The sequence below is a fragment of the Plecotus auritus genome, assembly GCF_963455305.1.
Source record: "Plecotus auritus genome assembly, chromosome: 1".
Lineage (NCBI taxonomy): Eukaryota > Metazoa > Chordata > Mammalia > Chiroptera > Vespertilionidae > Plecotus > Plecotus auritus.
Window position 1 is genome coordinate 165,688,632 of NC_137770.1, and position 20,555 is coordinate 165,709,186.

At 48.0% G+C, this 20,555-nt stretch overlaps 1 protein-coding gene across 4 annotated transcripts in view; it reads left to right on the forward strand.

Moving 5' to 3' along the window:
• The first annotated feature begins 4,968 nt into the window (after positions 1 to 4,968).
• Positions 4,969 to 20,555, forward strand: part of DIP2C (disco interacting protein 2 homolog C) — a 421,423-nt gene continuing 405,836 nt past the window's right edge. For 2 of the 4 annotated variants that reach the window (XM_080656660.1, XM_080656661.1), the window contains exon 1: positions 4,969 to 5,204. In XM_080656660.1, the coding sequence (XP_080512786.1) occupies positions 5,120 to 5,204 (85 nt within the window). In that variant the 5' untranslated portion in view covers positions 4,969 to 5,119. The remainder of the gene's footprint in view (positions 5,205 to 20,555) is intronic. The other 2 variants (XM_080656658.1, XM_080656659.1) reach the window with 1 other exon arrangement.

A 20,555-nucleotide genomic window follows, 5' to 3' on the forward strand; every position in this document is an offset into this window, starting at 1 on the left:
GGGTTATTCACTTTTAAACTTGCTTTAAAACCATCACTCTACCCAACCTGCATTTCTGATAATCTGGGGAGACCAAAACGAAACATAACCAAAAGCATAAATTGCCAGGCATAGTTCTGTAGGGAGACTGCAGCTTACGAAGAAGGTGTCAGGCCCTGGCCTGTGGCTCAGTTGGTTGGAGCGTTGTCCCGTGCACCAAAAGGTTGCAGGTTCAATTCCTGGTCAGGGCACTTACCTAGGTTTTGGGTTTGATCCCCAGTTGGGTCTCGTAGGAGAAGGCAACCGATAGATGTTTCTCTCTCCCTTCCTCTCTCTTTAGAATGGATAAAAATATATCCTTGGGTGAGAATTAAAAAAGAAAAGAAAATAGAAGACAGTGTCATAATAGGGTTGTATGCACCTTTCCCTCCAGGACTTAGGATATAAGAACTTAACTCCCACTACAGAATTTTGCAACAACTCTTCCTGGTGACTTTGGAAAAGGTAAAAAAATTTCACAAAACTGTAATGCACGGGAGAGATCACAGCATGAATAAATTCTACATAAATCTGATGAGGAGTGAAATAATCAACTCTTAACAGCAGTAAGACTCAGGAAGTGAAGGTGTGCCTGGGAGATACTATCTGAGGGTGAGGGCGCTCAGCTGAGGAGCATCGTGTTTCCCTCCCCTGGGCTCATTAATGAATCAGCCGGGCTACGAGGATGCCTTCAGAGTCCACTGGTTGAATCCAGTCCTTTACTACTCTCTTCCATCCTAACCAGGTTTCTGAAATCTAAGGCCCAGTTAATGTGAGTTACTAAGTTTTCACTCAGAATTGGCTTGGAATTCAGTGAAACAGGAAAGATAGCGGTGAGGTCTGGTAGGTAGGTACATAATGGTGACAAGTTACCCAGAGCAGACAGTAAAGCAAGATATAGACAGAGGTCCCAAATCCTAATTTGCATGATGATTGGTTGATTAATTAGCTTTAGGTAGCTGCCCCTCTGAGAACTCAAAACAATTGATTTCAGAGCTTGTCTGGGTGAAAGGATAGAGGGGCAGAGGTAGCTTTCAAGGTCTCATGTTAGCATTTCTTCCATCCACTGGCCTCGGGCTGGCCACCCCCTGGTGGGCCAGGATCCTCACAGGGTGGCCTTTGTCTCCTGGACACCTGAATGTTTTTACTGTGTCTCAGACCCTTTGGGTTTTGTTATGCAAAGCTGGCTTATTTGACAAATTAAACTATGCTCCAGTGTTAACAAATGCTAAGGATGTGTGACCCTTCCCAAGCAGCAGCCATGAGATTCTACTGCAGCTTTCTGAAAACAACTGACCACACTTCAAAGATGTAACTGTGGCCCTAGATGGTTTGCTCAGTGGATAGAGCATCAGCCTGCGGACCAAAGGGTCCCTAGTTAGATTGCGGTCAAGGGCACATACCGTGGTTGCAGGCTCCTCCCCAGCCTGGGCCCTGGTCCAGGCTCGTGCAGGAGACAACCAATCGATGTGTTTCTCTCACATCGATATTTCTCTCTGTCTTTCCCTCTCTCTTCCACTCTCCCTAAAAAGCTATGGAAAAATATCCTCCGGTGAGGATTAAAAAAAGAAGAAGAAAAAGATGTAACTGCGATGATGGAGTGTCCAAGGCTTTGGTGAGATTTTGAGGCAAATAGCCCTTAGCGCCCATTGACTCCATTCTAATAAACTTCTCCTGGGTATTATGTCCAACCTAGTCACACATTAGAACCAGGTTTTTATACAAATAGACACACCCGACTATAAGTCAGGGTTTTCACTAAGCCCTACGTTCCTTGAGGCTGCCTGACTGCAGCAGAAGAGATGAGGGGAACAGTCTTGCTCTTGTTCCAGTCCTGGACTGCACTTTGGGAAACAAGATGCTGTTCACTAGTATAGGTCCCTCAACGCTGCGGAAGAATTGTAGATAAACTAGCTGCCATATGAGATGCACAGATGACTTACGAATCCAGGTACACCAGGCAGCAAAGAGGTGTGTGATCCCAGAGGTGGGAGAGCATCTTTCCAACCAGATCAGGAAGGAAGGCTTCCTGGGAGAAGCAGCATTTGAACTGAAACTCAAATGTATAACATTTGGCATGTGACTGTGACTCAGGCTGGGGAATAAGGGAGACAGGATGACACGAAGAAGGAACATGTCCACAAACAACAGACACAAGAAGTGGCGGACTCTCCACGGACAACCGAGAATTCTTGAAAATGCAGGTGCATGGCAGGGGGCTGCAAAACAGGAAGTAGAGAAGAAAGCTTTGTGCCAGGGCCTGTAAAGCCTTCAGGGTCACAGCAAGGAGTTCTCGGGTTTGTAGGCAGAGGACCACTGTATAATGCAGAGCCCGACTGTCCCCTACGCAAAGTGGCACTTTAGAACAAGTGATCTGGCGGCCATGCAGGAAAGATTACAAGGACAAAAACTTAGGGGTGGGGGGTGGGGAGTGGGGGGTGTGCTCTGAAGGTCTGAATTAGGCAGTGGCCGTGGGCAGAGGTGAGGAGAGAGAGCGTCAGAGAACAGTTGTAGATAGAAGTTACTGAAGCTTGATAACAGGCATGGCTCAAACATGGGTAACAAGGAGCAAGGGAGGGTACCACCAGGGAGAATGAGCAGAGACTGATGACTGGTGGGGTATGAAGATTCTGATTTCTGATTTGGACATGTTTTCAGGACCTGGCAGAATTTCCAGATAAAGACATCTTTCAGGCCATTGGAATTCCACAAGTACACTATCCAATCGGCACTCTGCAGTTACCCAAAGACCTGTTAAAATGAACCGGCAGCTCAGAATCTCAGCCCGCTATCAATGTGCTATTTAATGCAAAATAGTAGTCTTCTTTGGAACCAGCCTCAGTTATAGCATCTTCTATAAACGATCAAGGCCCATCTGTGCATTGAAAAGGGAATATGTTTTCATTTTGGCATCATCCTGCCCCACAGCGGCTTGATCTGCTTGCTGAGTGGAGTGTGCAGTCCCACTTTGTTGTAAGGAACCCCGCGCTTTGCTCTGCAGACGGGGGTTTGAATCCTGGTTCTGCTGCATTTTATTTCTCTAAGGCTTTTCAACTGTAGCATGAAGGACTAGAGCCCCTCGAAGGCTCTCTATACCAGCGTCTGTTTATCGTGAAAAGGTCAGAGACGGTGGTGGGGCCAGCAGTGCCCATTGACTGCATGTCCACCTTTTTCAAGCTTGTCACTGTCAGTTGCTCACTCCTCTCCTATGTCCCCACCAAAAGGTCAGATCGGTATGAGAAATGCCTACAACTCTCTAAGTTGCCACAACGGTCAAGTCACTGGGAAGTACGGAGATGAAGAAGGCTTAGTCTTTGTCTTCCAGGAGCTTACGCTTAGGCTGATGAGGATGATAAAAAATTATCAGGCAGGACAAGGGCAGTAAGCAGTGGGAGCACAGCTGGCAAGAGGAGAGAATTTTCTGGAGTTGACTTTAGGGGTGGATGGAAGGGGTGTGGGCAGGTGGGCACCCTGGATGAGGGCGCACCCTGAAAGAAAGTGCGAAAGGCCTCCAGGAGGTCTTTTGGGAGCTCATGGGAGATGCAGTGGGACTGCAGGTTGATGTCAGAAAGAAACATCGATTGGTTGCCTCCCTGTACGCCACTGACTGGGGATCGAACCCTCAGGATGACACTCCAATCAGCTCAGCCACCCGCCGGGCACAACTGCCTACTTTTGAAAGGGGAAAGAATGCCACGGAGCTTCTGGGCGCTGACTCTGCTGCAGGGTCAAGTAACTGGTGGTGGGGAACTGACCAGGAAGTCGGTGGCACGTGCCTGGTGCGTGGCGGTGGCTCAAGCGGGAAGAGTGGATACAGGAATGAAATTAGGTCAGATGCCCAAGACTTTGTCCAGAGAGGATCAGGAAGACTGAGGAAAACAAAAGTCTTCGAGGACTCTCTGGCCAAGAGAATTAGGAAACTGGTGCGGATTGTTAGAAGTCAGAAGGCGCTGGCTAGAGAGGTGTCTGGGCATCTCAGTGAGGCGATTCAGTTGGGCAGCTGGAGGCATGAGATTGCCTCCCCCAAACGATCATGCCCAGAGGCACAGATCTGGTAATCGCGAGGGAGGACGCACAGGAATGGGAGAGAAAAGGGATGGAATCCAGGGCAGGAATGGAAGAGAAAAGGGATGGAATCCAGGGCAGTGATGGAGAAGCCCAGGGAAGAGGACCTGCTGAGGACGACAGGAGCCCCCAGCCGGCGAAAGGTGGCTGCTGGGGACCGTGCCATTGGGCCACCGCCTTTCAGGTTGACCTGGATGTGGACAGTAGACTTCCTCTCTCCTCGAGCCTCCTTTTCGCAGGTGGGGAACAAGGCCTGGCAGAGGCCCGGCAGATGCTCTGATTAGGCAAGAGCACGGGCTGGCGGGCTCTAGGAACTTTCTGCCGGGTACTCGCTTCATGGCCCACACTGTTATGTCCAACCCCCCCAAACAAACTATTCATATAAAAAAAAAAATTCAGCCCTTGAAGACCCAGGATACTTGAAGTTTCAACCCGGGAGGGTGGAAGGGACCCAGCAGGTATTTTTTGCCTTAAGCCAGAGGGAAGCCAGGTCCTGGGCTGGGCGGGGAGGGCCCGCGGGACCCGTGCGTGTGCTCCAGGAACGCGCGCTGAGCTGGCCCGCCCATCCCCGCCCTTGTGCGCGTCCCCATCCCGGTGCGCGCCCCTGTCCTGGCGCGTGCCCCGCACCGCACAACATCCGCACGCCCCCATTCCCATATCCCCCAGCGCACTCCACAAGCCCCCGCCAGCAGCCTCCGTCCTGATGCGCGCCCCCGTCACTGCGCTCCCGCCCTCCCCATACCCCGCCTCCGGTGCGCGCCCCAGCCCGTAGCCCCCGCCCTGTTTGCGACCTTGCCACCGCGCGCACCGGGGAGCACCCGTTGGAACAGCCGAGCCGCGGCGGGACCGCGGCGGGACCGCGCCGGGCCGGGGGCGCGCGAGAACGCGGGGGCGCGGGCGCGAGGCCGCCCTGCGGGGCCGCGCGGAGGAGGTGCCGTAGGAGGAGCGCTGCCCGCCGGTGCCGCCGCTCTGTGCGGGTCCGGGATCGCTGGAGCGGCCAAGCCGCGGCCTGAAACAAAGAGGCGGGCGCGGCGCGATGGCGGACCGCAGCCTGGAGGGCATGGCGCTGCCGCTGGAGGTGCGGGCGCGGCTGGCTGAGCTGGAGCTGGAGCTGTCGGAAGGTAACAGGCCCGGCCGGGCCGCGCCGCGCTGTCGCCGGGAGGCCGCTGCGGGGTGGGCGGGCGGGCGGGCGCGTGGTCTCAGGGGCGCTGGGTCCCCGCGGTGCGTGTCACGGCCCCCACCCGGGCCACTGCGTGTCGCCGCCGGGCTGCGCTGCGGCGGGGCCTGGGGCACGGGATGGAGCGGCCGGCCTGGCGGGCCCGTGTCCTTGTGCGCGTCCGCGCGCTGCCCCCGCGGCCCAGGCTGGGGACGTCTCGCGCCGCTCGGCCTGCGGTGCCCTGGCCTTGTTCTAATGCGAAACTTGTCGTTGGACTTGAGGGTTTGAACCCCGATGTGCCAGCCATCCTGGTTTTACTACGGCTCGGCTCGGGGAAGGTTGTGCTACTATTGTTCGTGTGTGTTGTGATGCGAAGGGTGGGAGACTCTGAAACCTCCTACCTCAGGCCAGGTTCTCTGCCTGGCGCTCATCCCTCGGATTTGGAATTGGTGACAGATTTGCTGCCGTGATTGCACGGAGTGTTATGTACGGTTCTTATTTGCTCTTAATGATGGGATCATGTGCTCAACTGTCATAAGTTTAGATCGGGTTTTGCTATGCCTTAAAAAAAAAAGCCACTAAAGTTCCAAAATGTTAATGTTTAATATCTGTTCAGTATTCACCCGGCTCACCCTGAGAAGGCCACTAACGTGCTGTGGTGGGGTGGGGAGGGGCCGGCTGTCTCGGATTTATATTTGGAGCAGTGCAGCGTGGTGAACTTTGTGTGTGTGTGTGTGTGTGTGTGTGTGTGTGTGTGTAACGGTTTTGTGAGGGCCGGCAGCCAGAAAGTAAATTCATTCGTGCCAATTTCATCAGCAGGGAGGAGCCGATGTTGACTTTATGCTTTCCTTTTTAACACTTGCAGGGCGCAGAAGGGAATAAAGGAGGGGGTTGTCCACGGACTATGTCTCTATATCAAATCTGGGGTTCTGCAGGGTATCCCAGTGATCTGTAATGTTAAACAGTCCCGTAGCAGAAGGACGCTGCTTCCTGGACTCTGTGCTGAGCAGACACTGTTCCACCTGGTTGAAGATGTGAGGGCGTCGCTAGTACCCCAGAGGGTCCAGAGGTAGGGGGAACACTGTTGAGATGTGCAGTGGTGGATAAAGTGTGTGCTGGGGACAGTGCTCGAGGGGATGAAGTCTGTATTAGAAAACATTTGCTGGAGTTATTTGATTGTGTGGATGCTCAGATGGGTTTTCTCCCTCACTCATCAGCCCCTCAGAGCTCTAGTCTCTCATCCTCACCGCTGTTGTATGATTCACAGCACCCATCACTCATGCATCATCGCCACACAAGCAGTTCTGCTCTGTCTGCATCCTAGGAAGGTCAAGGGTCAGCACCCTATCTCTGTTAGCAAAAGGGAGCCCCTGAACTCCACAGCACGGCTTACCTCCCCCTGTCAGCCTGGAAATAAGCTCATACTTGTCTCTCTGAATCTGGGACAGTGCTCCGAATGTGCGTCCTGGCCCCCTCCTGTGCCCGGAGTGGTCACTTATGGTCCCTTATGAACGTGTACATGGGGCACACTCACCTGCTAGATGACACTCACCTGCCACCAGCTGTCGCTCTCTGAGGGTGAGGAATATGTTCCTGCTGCCCAGAGGATGGCAAAGCCACTTTAGAACAACGTGCGCTCAGCCCCATTCTCTGAACAGATTTTATAAAAGGGCTTAATGAATTTCTTACTGAGTGTCTGGGCAGAGAAAGGGATGTGTGTTTGCATTCAGGAAGCGCATTATTGTTTTTCTTTCTACGTAAACCTTGCTAGGCCTGGCCTGAAGAATGAAAGAATCAGAGGTTTGTGGCATCGGCTGGTGTAGCCTCAGCCCCTCTGTGCCACCCCCACCTCCTTGTCTTGCTTTGTCCCTACTGCGTTGATAGAGTTGCTCTTTAAGGTCATTTGGAATTTCAGGTCTTAGAAACACATAAGTGGTTTTACTGGATTAAATGAGATGAACCAATTTGTTTCCCAGTATTGCTTAGGAGAAACCAATGAGTGGAAGGATCAGAAATCTGTATCACTTTACATTTTGGAACTTAAAAAATGCCCCACCATACCCACTTCCAAAGTGAAAAGTTAAAACAAGCCTTAATGCTGAATTACTTAAGTATATTGCTTTCACATTTTCTCTTCAACCAGGACTCATGAGGAGAGGATTCTTTAAATTAGTTTTCATGGAAATATCGGAAAATATTGTGGAAACATGTGGAATTTTCAGTGCTCAGTTCCTACAGAGGAGGATGGAAAAAACAATTCCGTTTTAAGCACATCACATCGGGTGAAAAAGCAGAGTGGACTCTTCTCTCAAAGTTTTTATGTGGCCCGTGGGCGGTGAATGGTTGCTCATTTTTGGGATTTGCAGACAGTGGCCCTGTTTAGGTTGCACTGTCTGCTGGGTATTGTTATAGATGCTAATTCTATTTTATTTTGGGGGGCCATTGCCTGCAGAACTCAGGGTTTTACATTCCTGCTCTGCTGGTTGCCTCCGTGTTTCACTCTGCTGTGTTACTACCCAGTGCCCCCCTCACTGGGGAAAGCCAGCTCCTCTCCCTTAGAACAGCCTCGTCAGCAGAGAACAGGAGCTTTCCAGGGAGATGTGGCCGGCAGCCCCTCCTGTGGGCACTAGCAGCTACAGTCGTTCCTGTGGGGCCAGGGATTGTGGGTCTGCTCAAATACTTCGGACTGAATGTGAGACGGGGAGGAAGCCAGCCAGTGCGCTGGCGGCTGCAGGATGCCAGGTGGAGTGGCCGACACCCCTTTTACCAGATCATTCTTTCTTCCCTTCTTTTGGCTCTTTGGATCTTGCATTTTTCTTCTTGGCTTTAAGAGGGCCTCCCAAATAAGTTCATTAATAAGTGAATAAACATTTGGCTTAGGAATAACTTTAAGTGGGAATACCAAAGTAGAGAGGAAACAGAAAACTTCTCAAAGATAGACTTGTCTTATTTAAAACACTCGTTTGTTGATTGAGATTGAGCAGTAAGTTTCTCTGTGAACTGATGATGCTTGTTTCTGGGGCTCTGCATGCCCTGGACTTGTAGCCGCAGAAGGCACTTGCACCACTCTTTCAGGAGTGGCTGGGTTCTTCTGTTGGTAGAACTAGGGATGTTGCCTTGTGATACAGCCTGCGAAAAATTTGTTGTTTGCACAAGAGACGTCTTTAAAAAAATATATGGCATGTCAAACCCTCTGTGGCTTTTTAGTTGTTAGTATAACTACTTACTTCCTACCTTCTGCTTATGGGGGTTACTCAGCTCATGCTCTCCTTTGCTGATTAATATGCCAAATTACTTTAACTGTTCATTTTATTCCATCATAGAGTCCAATTTGATCATTTTCTTAGTACGTATGAATCTGCTTGAGGAAGGAGGTGAATTCTAACTGAAATGTCAGCCTTTTGTGCTGGTCAAGGAACCAATAATTAAAAAAAAAAAAAAATAGCCGATGAGCAGCACACAAGCAGTTTGCACATTCCTGTCACCAAAGCGTAAGACCTTCACGAGATGGCATTTGGAAGGTGTGTGGACTTAGGGCAGGTGTGGGGAACGTGTAAGGCTCGAGAAGTCGTTTGGTGTGGCCCTGCCAAGGCATTAGGGCTGAGTTCATTTAATGTTTGACCAAATACATTAGGGTAATTTTTAAGTTGATAATTTTGTATGGCCCTCAAATGATGTTATAAATATCCAAATGGCCTTGGCAGAAAAAAGGTTCCTCACCCCTGATGTAGGGGGTGGCATTTTCAGGGCTTTTGGGCCCAAGATAACAGATACACTTAGCTCTAAACTCGAGTTCTGTCCCCCCCACCCACTTTCCAGCCCCTGTTCTTTCCTTGGGGGTCCCTGATGCTACTACAGAGCTAACAGCTCTGTGGAGGCTTAAGGCGGAGGACCACCTTCCGAGGTCAGTAAGCAAAGACCCAGCTGTCTCTAATGCCACCCAAACTTTGTGTATATTCTCCTCATTGAAAGGAAGTGTTGATTCTGGAAAACAAGTGTGTAAAAAAATTTTTTCCCAGAGTCTCATTGATAATTTGTTGTATGTGGGCGAGGAAGAAGGGAAGGGGTCAGCAGAGGGAGGGAAATAGAAGCTGTGGGGCACCCTGAGCCACTCCAGCTGGAATCAGATCTCAGGATAGTTACAAATTGTGTTTACTCTGTTATATCCATCTCACCCATAGCCAGCCATAGGTATCATGGTGAATGAAGTGGCGTACTCGGCCTGATAAATGTAAAATATTGTTACCTGCATTAAAAATATTTATGAAATGAAAGCATTAATATGTGTGGGATTTGAAGTGGGTGGACTTGAATTCTAAGAGTTTTTCAGAGTTATGAAAATCGTTCCATTTGAAAGTTCTTTTCTCTAAGAATTAATAAAGGTGTCAAATTTAGCCAGGAAGCCAGGAAAGTAAACATACACACACATTAAGGCATAGATCTGTAACATTGCTCCAAATGCTTATAAGATATTTGCAGTGCTTTTGCTCATGCTTAGATCTGAACTTTATGAGGTTAAAGCCGTAACAACAACTCTATTTTGTTTTAGACTGGGCCCACGGGTTTTATATTCTTGTTATGGTTTGAGGCTACAAGCTGTTGGATGCTATGAGTCACTTCTTGTCTTCCTCCTCCCAGCCTTCTTCAAACGGCTGTCTCTTTTTTTAGAGTTGATTTTTTAAAAAGCAGTGATTTAGGGGATGAGTAGTAGCATTCTTCTGAATTGCAAAGAGAATGTATCGGATCATCTTAGTTTTGATGTCATGTATATGGCCTGACTCACCAGTCCAACTCCTAGTCATATTAACAAGATCATTTCTAATTCTCCTGATGCTTACTCAGGCACCTTAAAAAAAAAAAAAAAAAAAAAAAAAGCAGATTCTTGGTGCAGTGACTCGATTTAGTTTTGCGCATCAGTATTTATCCTGGGAATCAGGGACATGTCATCAGCTATAGCGTGGACAGTGTCTCGTGTGATGTGATTGGTTTCCGGCCACTTTTCATTGAGTTGGTGCTCTCCTCGCATCCAGTTTCTCTCTCTGTACACCTCTCCTTTCAAGGTTGCTGACTTTATCTTTCTTTTGTGATTTTTTTGGTGTCCCATACAAAGGTTGCCTACTCGTGTTGCCAGTGCTCTGTTCTTTCTGCTAAGAGCGTCAAAAACTTGTCACATCTCAAAAGAAGTAATTGCACCAGTTTGTTCCTGATGATAATAAATAGGGATCTTAGAGAGGCGAGGCAACCTGGGGTTCCCAGGTAGGGGCTGGGGTGCAGTAGCCAGTGTGACAAGGAATGGGGTTTCTCACTTCTGAGCATATGGGCACTGTCCTTCTGTCTTCTGGTCCCAGTTGGGGTATTCATTTTTTAAAATATATTTTTATTGATTTCAGAGAGGAAGGGAGAGGGAGAGAGAGATAGAAACATCAGTGATGAGAAGGAATCATTGATTGGCACCTCCTGCACACCCCCTACTGGGGACTGAGTGCACAACCCAGGCATGTGCTCTGATCGGGAATTGAACTGAGACCTCCTGGTTCATAGGTTGACGCTCAACCACTGAGGCACACCAGCTGGGCTGGGTATTATTTTTTTAAAACTTAATTTATTTTTATTTATTTTTTTAACTTTACACATGCTTTTAATAATATACCAAATACATAACAAACCAATTTTTTTTTCTCATGTCAGTACATAACTGTTTTTTTTTTTTGTTTAAAGTATAACATATTAGTACATATATCTCCTTATTTTCCCCATTGACCTTCCCCCGTAGGTATTCATTTTAATAAGCCTTTGAGACAAATGGAGTGGGAAAATGCTGAGATAATGAGTTGTAAAAGTCAAAATGACAACAAGCAGACTTTTTTGGGGGGGGAAGGGAGGGTTTGATATTTAGTTTTTTGCAATTCCATTGAATTCTGTCTTTCGAATATTCTCTTGATACCCTTGCATAGTAACATGGACTCTCTGTGCTGTGTGAATTACAAATTGAGAGAGTTCTTTACTAACGTGCTTTGCACAGTAGGTACGGAAAACGGGAAAAACTATGCAAGCTTGTGAGGAATGGAGGGTTTCTGATTGATAGTAGGTAAACTAGGTCTTTCTCTTCTGGGCTGCTGGTTTTAAATCTTTTTTCCTTTTGCTTCTTAGGTTGGAACTGTTTCTGTGCTCTTGGGCCCAAGATTACAGATACACTTATCTCTAATGAAGAGATTGAAGACCATGGGCAGATCTAGCTAGTTGTGTCAGCACCAGATCCAGGGATTCCTTGCACACCCATCCACAGTCATGCCCAATTATTATTATATTTTCACTGAATTGTTTAGTCAAGTCATATATTTCTCTATTTATTAGAGAAAATTTATAACATTTAAAATTATAAAATAAAAAACTGCCTGTGAACATCTCACCTCTTCCATACAGGCCACTTCAGATGCGCAGCCTCAGGCCTCCACCTATGCCTGGGAAAGGAGGAGGCAGGCCTCCACTGTCTGACTCGCTTCTGGACACTTGGTCCCGCCCAGAGGAAACTTTATTCTAAAGTCTCAGGAGTGATTCTGCTTGTGGTCTGACCAAACGTCTTATAAATGTTGCTTGCCATGTTTCAAGAGTTCATGAAACAAATAAAGCTTTAGGGAGGGAAGAGGCCCTTCATGAACTATCTTAACTATCCGAGGCACGCTTGTGGATTTGCTCTGCTTGTTCCCTTGCATGCACAAGGAGTCTCGTTTCTTGACTTGAACACTCTCAGGGAAACATGAGCATCTACTTTGAATCCTGGTTTTATTTCCTGTTCCCCTTTCTCCCCAAGCTGAGATTCACTTCCCCATAAAGATGAAGGTGGCATGGATCCACCCTGACCACCCTCCAAGGAAGGACCAAGAGACTCTTCCTGGGCAGATAGATGTTGTAGGTCAGTTTCCTGAAATGAAAACGGAAATGGAAACTGTTATTAATTCACCTTAGTGGACGTTTCTGGGTCTTCATGAGTAAGGGAATAGAGCGTGGCCATTTATGCAGTGTTACAATTACCCATATGCTGACAAAGATGAAGCTTAGAAGTCATCATATAAGGATGTCAAGTGTATCTCAGAGCAGTTGCAAAGCCTGATACGGTCACGGGAAAGGAACAGATGAAACCTCTTAGTTAGCCAAATGCTTAGGAAGGACAGGTTCACTCAGGAGCTGTCAGTTTGAGGGGCTGGATTCTATTACACTAGGAATTTAAGCTCCAAAATACACTTTTCACTTGTGGGTGACTTTCTTCTGTGCTTCTTGCATCTCTGAGCCTTCCTGCTTCCTATTTGCAGGGATGTGTGGGAGGATATTGAGATTTCTCTGGGCCAAAGGTCTGATCTGCTGAGAAGTCTTCCTGCTTTTCCTACACCAGAGGGTGTGTCTAGGGCCCTGTTGGCCGCGCCACCTACCGCAGAGGTCGGCAAACTGCGCCATGGTTTGCCGCTCTGTTGATGAATGAGTTTGCCGATCACTGACCTACAGCATTGTCTTAGTAAGGGAGCTCGTCCCTCCCTCCTCAGTTTCCTGAGTTTTCAGACGGGTTGTCAAGAGGACCCGAGGGCAATGAGTGTCACAGTGCCTGCCTGGGAAATACCACGTCTGCTCTGAGTCTCCTCCCAGGTGCTGGGATGAGCTCTTTGTACTTCCCACTCCTAGTGCTCACCTCCCCCCCCCAGTTTTATTCACAGGATTTGGGGTTACAGTGACTGTAAGAGTGGCCTTAGGAGAAAGGAAGTGGGAAGGTGCCGGCAGGGTGTGGGAAGCACTTTTACTTATTCTGAGAGGACTCACTGCACTTCTTAACAATTGCCTGGCCACTTACCCTGCACGGGGATAATTTCAGAGCTGCGATGCCTTTTTTAAGATAAAACTTGCTGCTTCCTGGTGGCCTTTTTGAGTCAATAAGCCTGTTAACTCCCACCCCCCAACCACATTTTTAGCTCCTTTGCTTTTCAAGAGAAAAGTAGGGGATGTCCTAGCTCAGCTTCTAGTCCAGGTGCATCTGGGAGGATGTTCTATTAGGGTCTGTTCCAGGTGCATCTGGGAAGGTGTCCTATTAGGGTCTGCTCCAGGTGCATCTAGGAGGGTGTCCTATTAGGGTCTGCTCCAGGTGCATCTGGGAAGGTGTCCTATTAGGGTCTGTTCCAGGTGCATCTGGGAAGGTGTCCTATTAGGGTCTGGTCCAGGTGCATCTGGGAAGGTGTCCTATTAGGGTCTGCTCCAGGTGCATCTGGGAAGGTGTCCTGTTAGGGTCTGCTCCAGGTGCATCTGGGAAGGTGTCCTGTTAGGGTCTGCTCCAGGTGCATCTGGGAAGGTGTCCTATTAGGGTCTGTTCCAGGTGCATCTGGGAAGGTGTCCTGTTAGGGTCTGCTCCAGGTGCATCTGGGAAGGGTGTCCTATTAGGTTCAGCTGCAGACCACCTTGGATCTCCAGTGAGAGTTGCTGGAGGAGCTGCCTGGGTAGCTTCTCCTGCAGTCCCCCTCCTCTCTCTGCTGACTGACGAGGAAGCACAGAACACCACCAGCTGTGACTCTGACACATCTCCCCCTAGACGTGCGTGGCATGTGGCATCAGTGTGTGTGGAGGGAGGCTAGGCTGCCACCTCTTCTCATCATGTCTGATGACGCCTGCACATGGATATGAGCTGCCAGCCACAGGTGGAATGACTGGAGCCTGCAGCAGTTCTGAGAGGCCAGGCTACTTCCTTCCGAAGTGGGCAGGGGCGGGGGCGTGACCTGGCAGCGTGGCCAGAGGCTCTGTCCCCAGCTTGCCAAACACCTCGGATGTCCTGGGGCTTTATCCTTACCATCCCTCTGGCAGTCTTCTGCCTTAAGCATCTTTGGGTTTGTGACTGGGAGTGGGATCAACTCTCATAAGCTTCTTCTTTTAAAATAAAGACCAGAGATAGAGTTTTAAGCCTGCCCCCATGTGAACTTAATGGTATTGCAGAAATTATGGCTTCAATTATCCTATATAATAAAAGTATAATATGCAAATTGACCGAATGGTGGAATGACAAGTCGCTGTGATGCGCAATGACCACCAGGGCCAGACGCTCAACGCAGGAGCTGCCCTTTGGTGGTCATTGCGCTCCCACAGGGGGAGCGCCGCTCAGCCAGAAGCTGGGCTCATGGCTGGCTAGTGCAGCAGCCGTGGCAGTGTGGCTGGAGCCTCTCCTGCCTCTGCTGCAGGAGGGCATTAAGGAGTGAGGGGTCCCGGACTGCGAGAGGGTGCAGGCCGGGCTGAGGGACACCACCCCCCCTCAGTGCACGGATCTTGTGCACCGGGCCTCTAGTGTATAATAACTGACAATTTAAGAGTAACATGAAGTAATAAAGTGGAGCTGGACTTTATGCTAGATTCTTAAGTGAGCATTATCAGGCTTCAGAAACATACTTTGTTCTTATTTGGGCAAATATAATGGATGCTTAAAAGCTGTTGAGATTTAGTAATATACAGTAATCTTTAAGGATCTATTTAAGCAACGGTGTGATTCCATTAAACTTAAGTCATTAATATGTACCCCTTTAAAGCCAAGGAAATAACTACCACCTTGCCAGGGTTGAAACTGTTACTAGTATTACTAATGTGCACTGTAATGGTTCCTCTGCCGACAAGTTCCCGTGGCAGGGCTGTATCAATGCTGTAAAAGTAAGACACGTGGTGGGTGGGTCTTATTATTTCATTTTGCTCAGTTCCAGTGAACATAATCTTATTGCAGTGGCTGGGCTTCCTCCACCGACCACAACATTGACATTAACAGGGCCGAATGGGGAACAGCACCTGGGGCTGTTTTACCTCTCATACCAGAGTTCAGACTTAGAGCATCCTTCTCTCTTAGTTGCTTGTACACAAATTCACGTGAAAAGGAAGTAGAATGCGTTTTTCTTTTCCCCTCCCTCTGTAGATGGTGTGAGTTATTATTTAGATCTCAAGCTAGAGAGGGATTTATAATGCCTGCTGGTATTTAATTAAATTAATTAATTAATTAATTAATTAATTAATTTTTTAATTGTTTGAAGTATTACAAATAGTAGTACATATGTCTCCTTTTTTTTTTCCCCATTGACCTCCCCCCGGCCTCCCCTTCCCCCCAGTACATGCCTTTACCTGCCCCCCGCCCCCCCAGTGTCTTTTGTCCATTGGTTATGCTTATATGCATGCATACAAGTCCTTCGGTTGATCTCTTACAGCCCCCCCCCCCATCCTCCCCTGCCTTCCCATCGTAGTTTGACAGTCTGTTCAATGCTTCTTTGCCTCTGTATCTATTTTTTCCCCTTTTCTTTCCTTTAAAAAATCTTGCCTCTGCAGACTAGAAATAAACGTATAATAACAAAAAATGTTTGAGTCCCAATTTCAATGTCCAACAGTTCTGAGTCCCCATTTCAATGTCAAACAGTTCCTTAAGTGTACATGTCAGCAATGATATCTGGATGGTGGGCACATGGTGGCAATGCAGGTCCGACCCTCTCTGGTTTGGTCCTAGGCAACCTGCTGCGTCGCACAGCTGCTGACTGCTAGCGTGGCAAGGCGTCGTCAGCGTCTTCCATCTCTGGACTGTTTCTCTTCTTGTCTTGGTGGTTGGAGCAGACCTGTCAATTCCTCTCTGTTGCAGGAATCCACATGGTCTTGGAGTTGTTTTCTGAAAATATACAAACATATTCTTGACCAAAAGTTAATAAAGGAATCTTTTCTATATAATTGATTTGGGATCCTTTTTATTTTTGCCCAAACAATTTTCCTTTGTCTTATTTAGACACCATGTGTGTTTTTCATGGGTGTCTTGCTGTTGCCTGCTGGTATTTTAGAATTCCCTGTTATTAGGAAGGTCTGGCCCTGGACACAGGGCAGGAAGCAGCCTTGATTTTGTTTGTTTCCTTGATGACTTGTTTAGGGTTTGACACAAATAGGATTCTGGATGAAATGCACTCTTGTTAGAAAGTGTGTAAATAACACGGGGGCTTTCAGAAAGTGTTCTGTGTCCTGTGACTATCGAAGAGCGAGGCCTTGGGGAAGGAAGGTGGGCGGAGGGTGGCAGGGGAGGGGGCCCTTTGGTGGCCCTGCCATTTGGTGGCTGATGGAGGTTGCTGGTTGAGAACACTCACCAGGGATAGGAAGCTCACACACAGGGCTGACTGCATCAGTGGGACCACAGGGCAGTTTTGATAACTGTGATTTATTCTTAAGAAATGTGGGATGGGGAGTGATACCTGGAACACCAGCATTACGTGACACTGAGATATAAAATGAACCTTACAATTGCATGGTGCCTTGTAGCTTTCCTGTTGATCTTTTTTTAGTCCTCTAAAAGTATTTTCTAAGGAAATGATGTTCTCTTCTCTGTGCAGACAAGGAGGCTGAATTTCAAATGGGTAGAAAGCCATCATGAGCATTAGAACTGTGGTTTCCGTGTCCTGGGTGAGCTGGCCGACCCTAGGGCTTGTGAGAGGCCTGTTTTTTTTCGATCAAGGATTGGGGGGTCCAGGCTTCTCCTCTGAGACCAGCCCCCAGAGCTCTGTGCCAGTTGTGGGCACCCTGGGAAGGGGAAGCAGTGGCAGGCCCCTCCTCAGCAGTCTGTCCCCAGCTCGAGCAGCAAGTCAGCGAGGAAAATGCTGGCTTTTTATTTCTACTTGGTTGTAAAGGGATGGAGGCTTCTGCGGCACATTTTCTTAGCTGGCTGCCTCTAGGACTTCGCATTTAAAACCTAGTCTGTCCTCTAGGGGTGGGTCCATGGTGTTCACTGTACCACTCTTCACGTTTTTTCTGAATGCTTCAAAATTTCCTATGCTTCTCCTGGAAGATAAAACATAAGAAATGCAACCCCTTGAGCTAACTTTTTCTGGATGGCAATCTTTAGAATCAGGAAGCTGGATATGGTACGGTTTTATCAGAAATCTTGATCGTTTTGGTCAAGAGACAGTGCTGTTAATTCTTGGTTGTGTTGTTTCTGGGAAAAATATTCTAAGTGAATTTCCAGGAATAACCTCTTCAGCGTCTCTCCCAGAAAAGAGTGGCCTTTCTCAAAGCTTCCCTGTTACGCTAACCAGGATGGTGGTGATCACCTTTAAGCAGCCACTCATCACTCATAGGCAATCAATTTTTTATGTGGACATAGAGCGCTTTTATAAGCGAAGTGCCCCTTCTGATCTTCTCTAGCTCCTGAAGGGACGGGCCCACATCTGATGCACGTGAACCATGCTCATCTCTGGTCCCCAGAGAATTGGCCTGGTGTCTGTAGGAATGTGTGGTGTCTATCGTGGACTTCTGAATCAGACGCTGCAAGTAGACATCTGTGAACAAAGTCTGTTCTCTCTATGGCGGTGGAGGACGCTTATGTATTTTCGTAGCCACCACTCACTGATTGCATTAAGTGTATGACAGATATTACCGTTTAGCCCTGATAGCCTGAACGAAAGTACCTTGGTCTCACAACAAAGGGAAGTGTTCAGAGAGCTTGCCCAGTCGTCTGCTTTGCCCTTGGAACTCTTTCTGACGCTGCTGTCACCTGCTTGTCACATGATAGCTTTCCCCGGGGAGGCCCACACTCCTGCAGTAAGTTAGGCAGATCCCAAGTAGGAAATAGAATTTTTCTTTTTCTTTTCTTTTTTTAAAATCCTCATCTGAGGATATTTTCCCATTGATTTTTAGGGAGAGTGGAAGAGAGAGGGAAAGACCGAAAGAAACATTGATGTGAGAGAAACACATCAATTGGTTGCCTCCTGCGCGAGCCCCAACCAGGGCCTGGGCTGGGAAGGAGCCTGCAACCAAGGTATGTGCCCTTGACCGGAATCGAACCCGGGACCCTTTGGTCTGCAGGCCAGTGCTCTAGCCACTGAGCCAAACCAGCTAGGGTGGAAATACAATTTTTAAAAGACTAGAGGCCTGGTGCACGAAATTCGTGCATTGGGGTGGGGGTCCCTTCAGCCCAGCCTGCACCCTCTCCAATCCGGGACCCCTTGGGGGATGTCTGACTGCTGGTTTAGGCCCAATCCCAGAGATCGGGCCTAAACCGGCAGTCGGACATCCCTCTCACAATCCTGGGCTGCTGGCTCCTAATTGCTCACCTGCCTGCCTGTCTGGTCACCCCTAACTGCCCCCCCCTGGCAGCCTAGTCGCCCCTCACTGCCCCCCGCCCCCCGCCAGCCCAATCGCTCCCAACTGCCCCCCCTACCAGCCTGGTTGCCCCATGCAGCCTGCTTGTTCAGTCATTTGGTCGTCCCTCACTAACCCCCCTGCCGACCTGGTTATAGGCAGCCATCTTGTGAGGGCATGATGGTCAATTTGCATATTACCTCTTCATTATATAGGATGGCAAGTTATCTGTGTGTTTATTTTGGTGTGTATTTACTTCCATATACCCTAAATGACAGAGTTCTCCCACCTGATAGAACAGTTCCCTTGATTATGAGCCGTTACTGGCACAAGCACTCCTTGTTTTATCGCACATCACAGGTGCTGCATTTTTTTTTGCAAATTGAAGGCAAGACCCTCCACCAGCAAAAAGATGACTCACTTTATCGCGACACTTGCTTTATGGCGGTGGTCTGAAGCTGGACCCACGATGGCTCCAAGGTCTACCTTACAAAATTCTGTGAAGGACATTTTGGGAACCTGTAGTCTCAGAAGAGATCTCCTATTTTTATAACCATAATCTGCTTAATAAAGTGGTTGGGATTGTGGCTGTCTTTTGTCATCTTGTTTTTTTATTTTTAGATCCTCGAGAGGAAGCAATTTCGTGATTATTCAGAATTGTGAAGATAATCTAGTGATTAGAGAATCTCATTGGATAAATCTGATAGCTTTCTTTCCTTTAAGTAAATAAAAACATCTCAATCCAGGACAATGTTAGCAGGAATAACTTGTTTTTAAAACAGATAAAAATTTTTGTGTGACATGTGGCCATCCTGGGATAGTGTCTGTAGAATATTCTAGAACATCCACCTTTACAAGTGTGTACCCTTCCTATTCCCTGATTATTCATGTTTGCACCCGATTTTTTAACCTACGTATCCAAGATGGTAGTTACACACGTGCGCATGTGACGTCTTTTCCTACAACAGGGGCCTTTTGAATATTGCTTTTGGACAGTACAGTTTCCCATGTGCTCATCCAGAAAGCATGCAGCTCCTCCCAATGAAGACAGATGTTCCGGCATCAGGAACCTGAGGACTTTTCCTGTTATATCAAGTAAATAGATTTCAGAACAAAGCTCGTTTTGTGTACTCTGCATTTACCATGAACGTTGTTGCAAAAGTGGAGCCAGTGCTTCCCTACCTACATCCTGGAAACCATGTGACCCGCTTAAACAGAAAACATGGGGCTTCAATTCTGTCGTTTTGCATATTTGCGACTGCACCTGTTCTGTACGCTGCGAAAGCCACTCCCTCTTGGCCTCGCCAGGGCCATGGTAGTCCCAATTCATGGAAACAAGATCATTTGCCAGTTTCAGTATTTTAAATCGCAGGCTTCCCCTTGTCTGCATCATAACCCAATTTTAAAGAAAGATACAATTTGACTTTAAGTGGATTGTATGAATTCGGTTATCCATGGCTGGATCATTATACTGCGTTGTGAATTACTTTTATTTTTGGATTTACCCTCATAATACAGAGTGTTCCAGAGGAAAGCGTTAACACTGTTACTTGTAACTTAGACTAACTCTTTTTTTTTTTTTTTAATATATTTTATTGATTTTTTTACAGAGAGGAAGAGAGAGGGATAGAGAGTTAGAAACATCAATGAGAGAGAAACATCAATCAGCTGCCTCCTGCACACCCCCTACTGGGGATGTGCCCGCAACCAGGGTACATGCCCTTGACCAGAATCGAACCTGGGACCCTTCAGTCTGCAGGCCGACGCTCTATCCACTGAGCCAAACCGGTTAGGGCTTAGACTAACTCTTGATTTTTATGAGCTGATAGCCATAATGGTGAATTTAATTTCCATTTCTCCCATTGGTCCTTCTTGGGTCACCGTTTCTCCCATGTTCTTTCCTTCTTATCTCTCCACCCGTTCTGCTGTTTTGTCTTCTCTCAGACCCAGAGGCCCTCAGCCTGTGGTGTGTGGTGGGTCCTGGTTGCTGTGAACTTTTCGTCACCGTGGAAAGGACTTTTTCTTTTGAGCAAGACAGCTCCAAACCCATTTTAGTTGCCCGAGTATCACCTGTTTTGTGGACCGTCTGTGGACAGTTTTAACCCTTTTTCGGTGGGGTTTTGGCTGACCTTGTCTTGCCCTCCTCAGGACTCCACCTGCCCGTGTGGCCTATGCTCTGAGCGCCTGCTTCATCACGTAGAGTGGT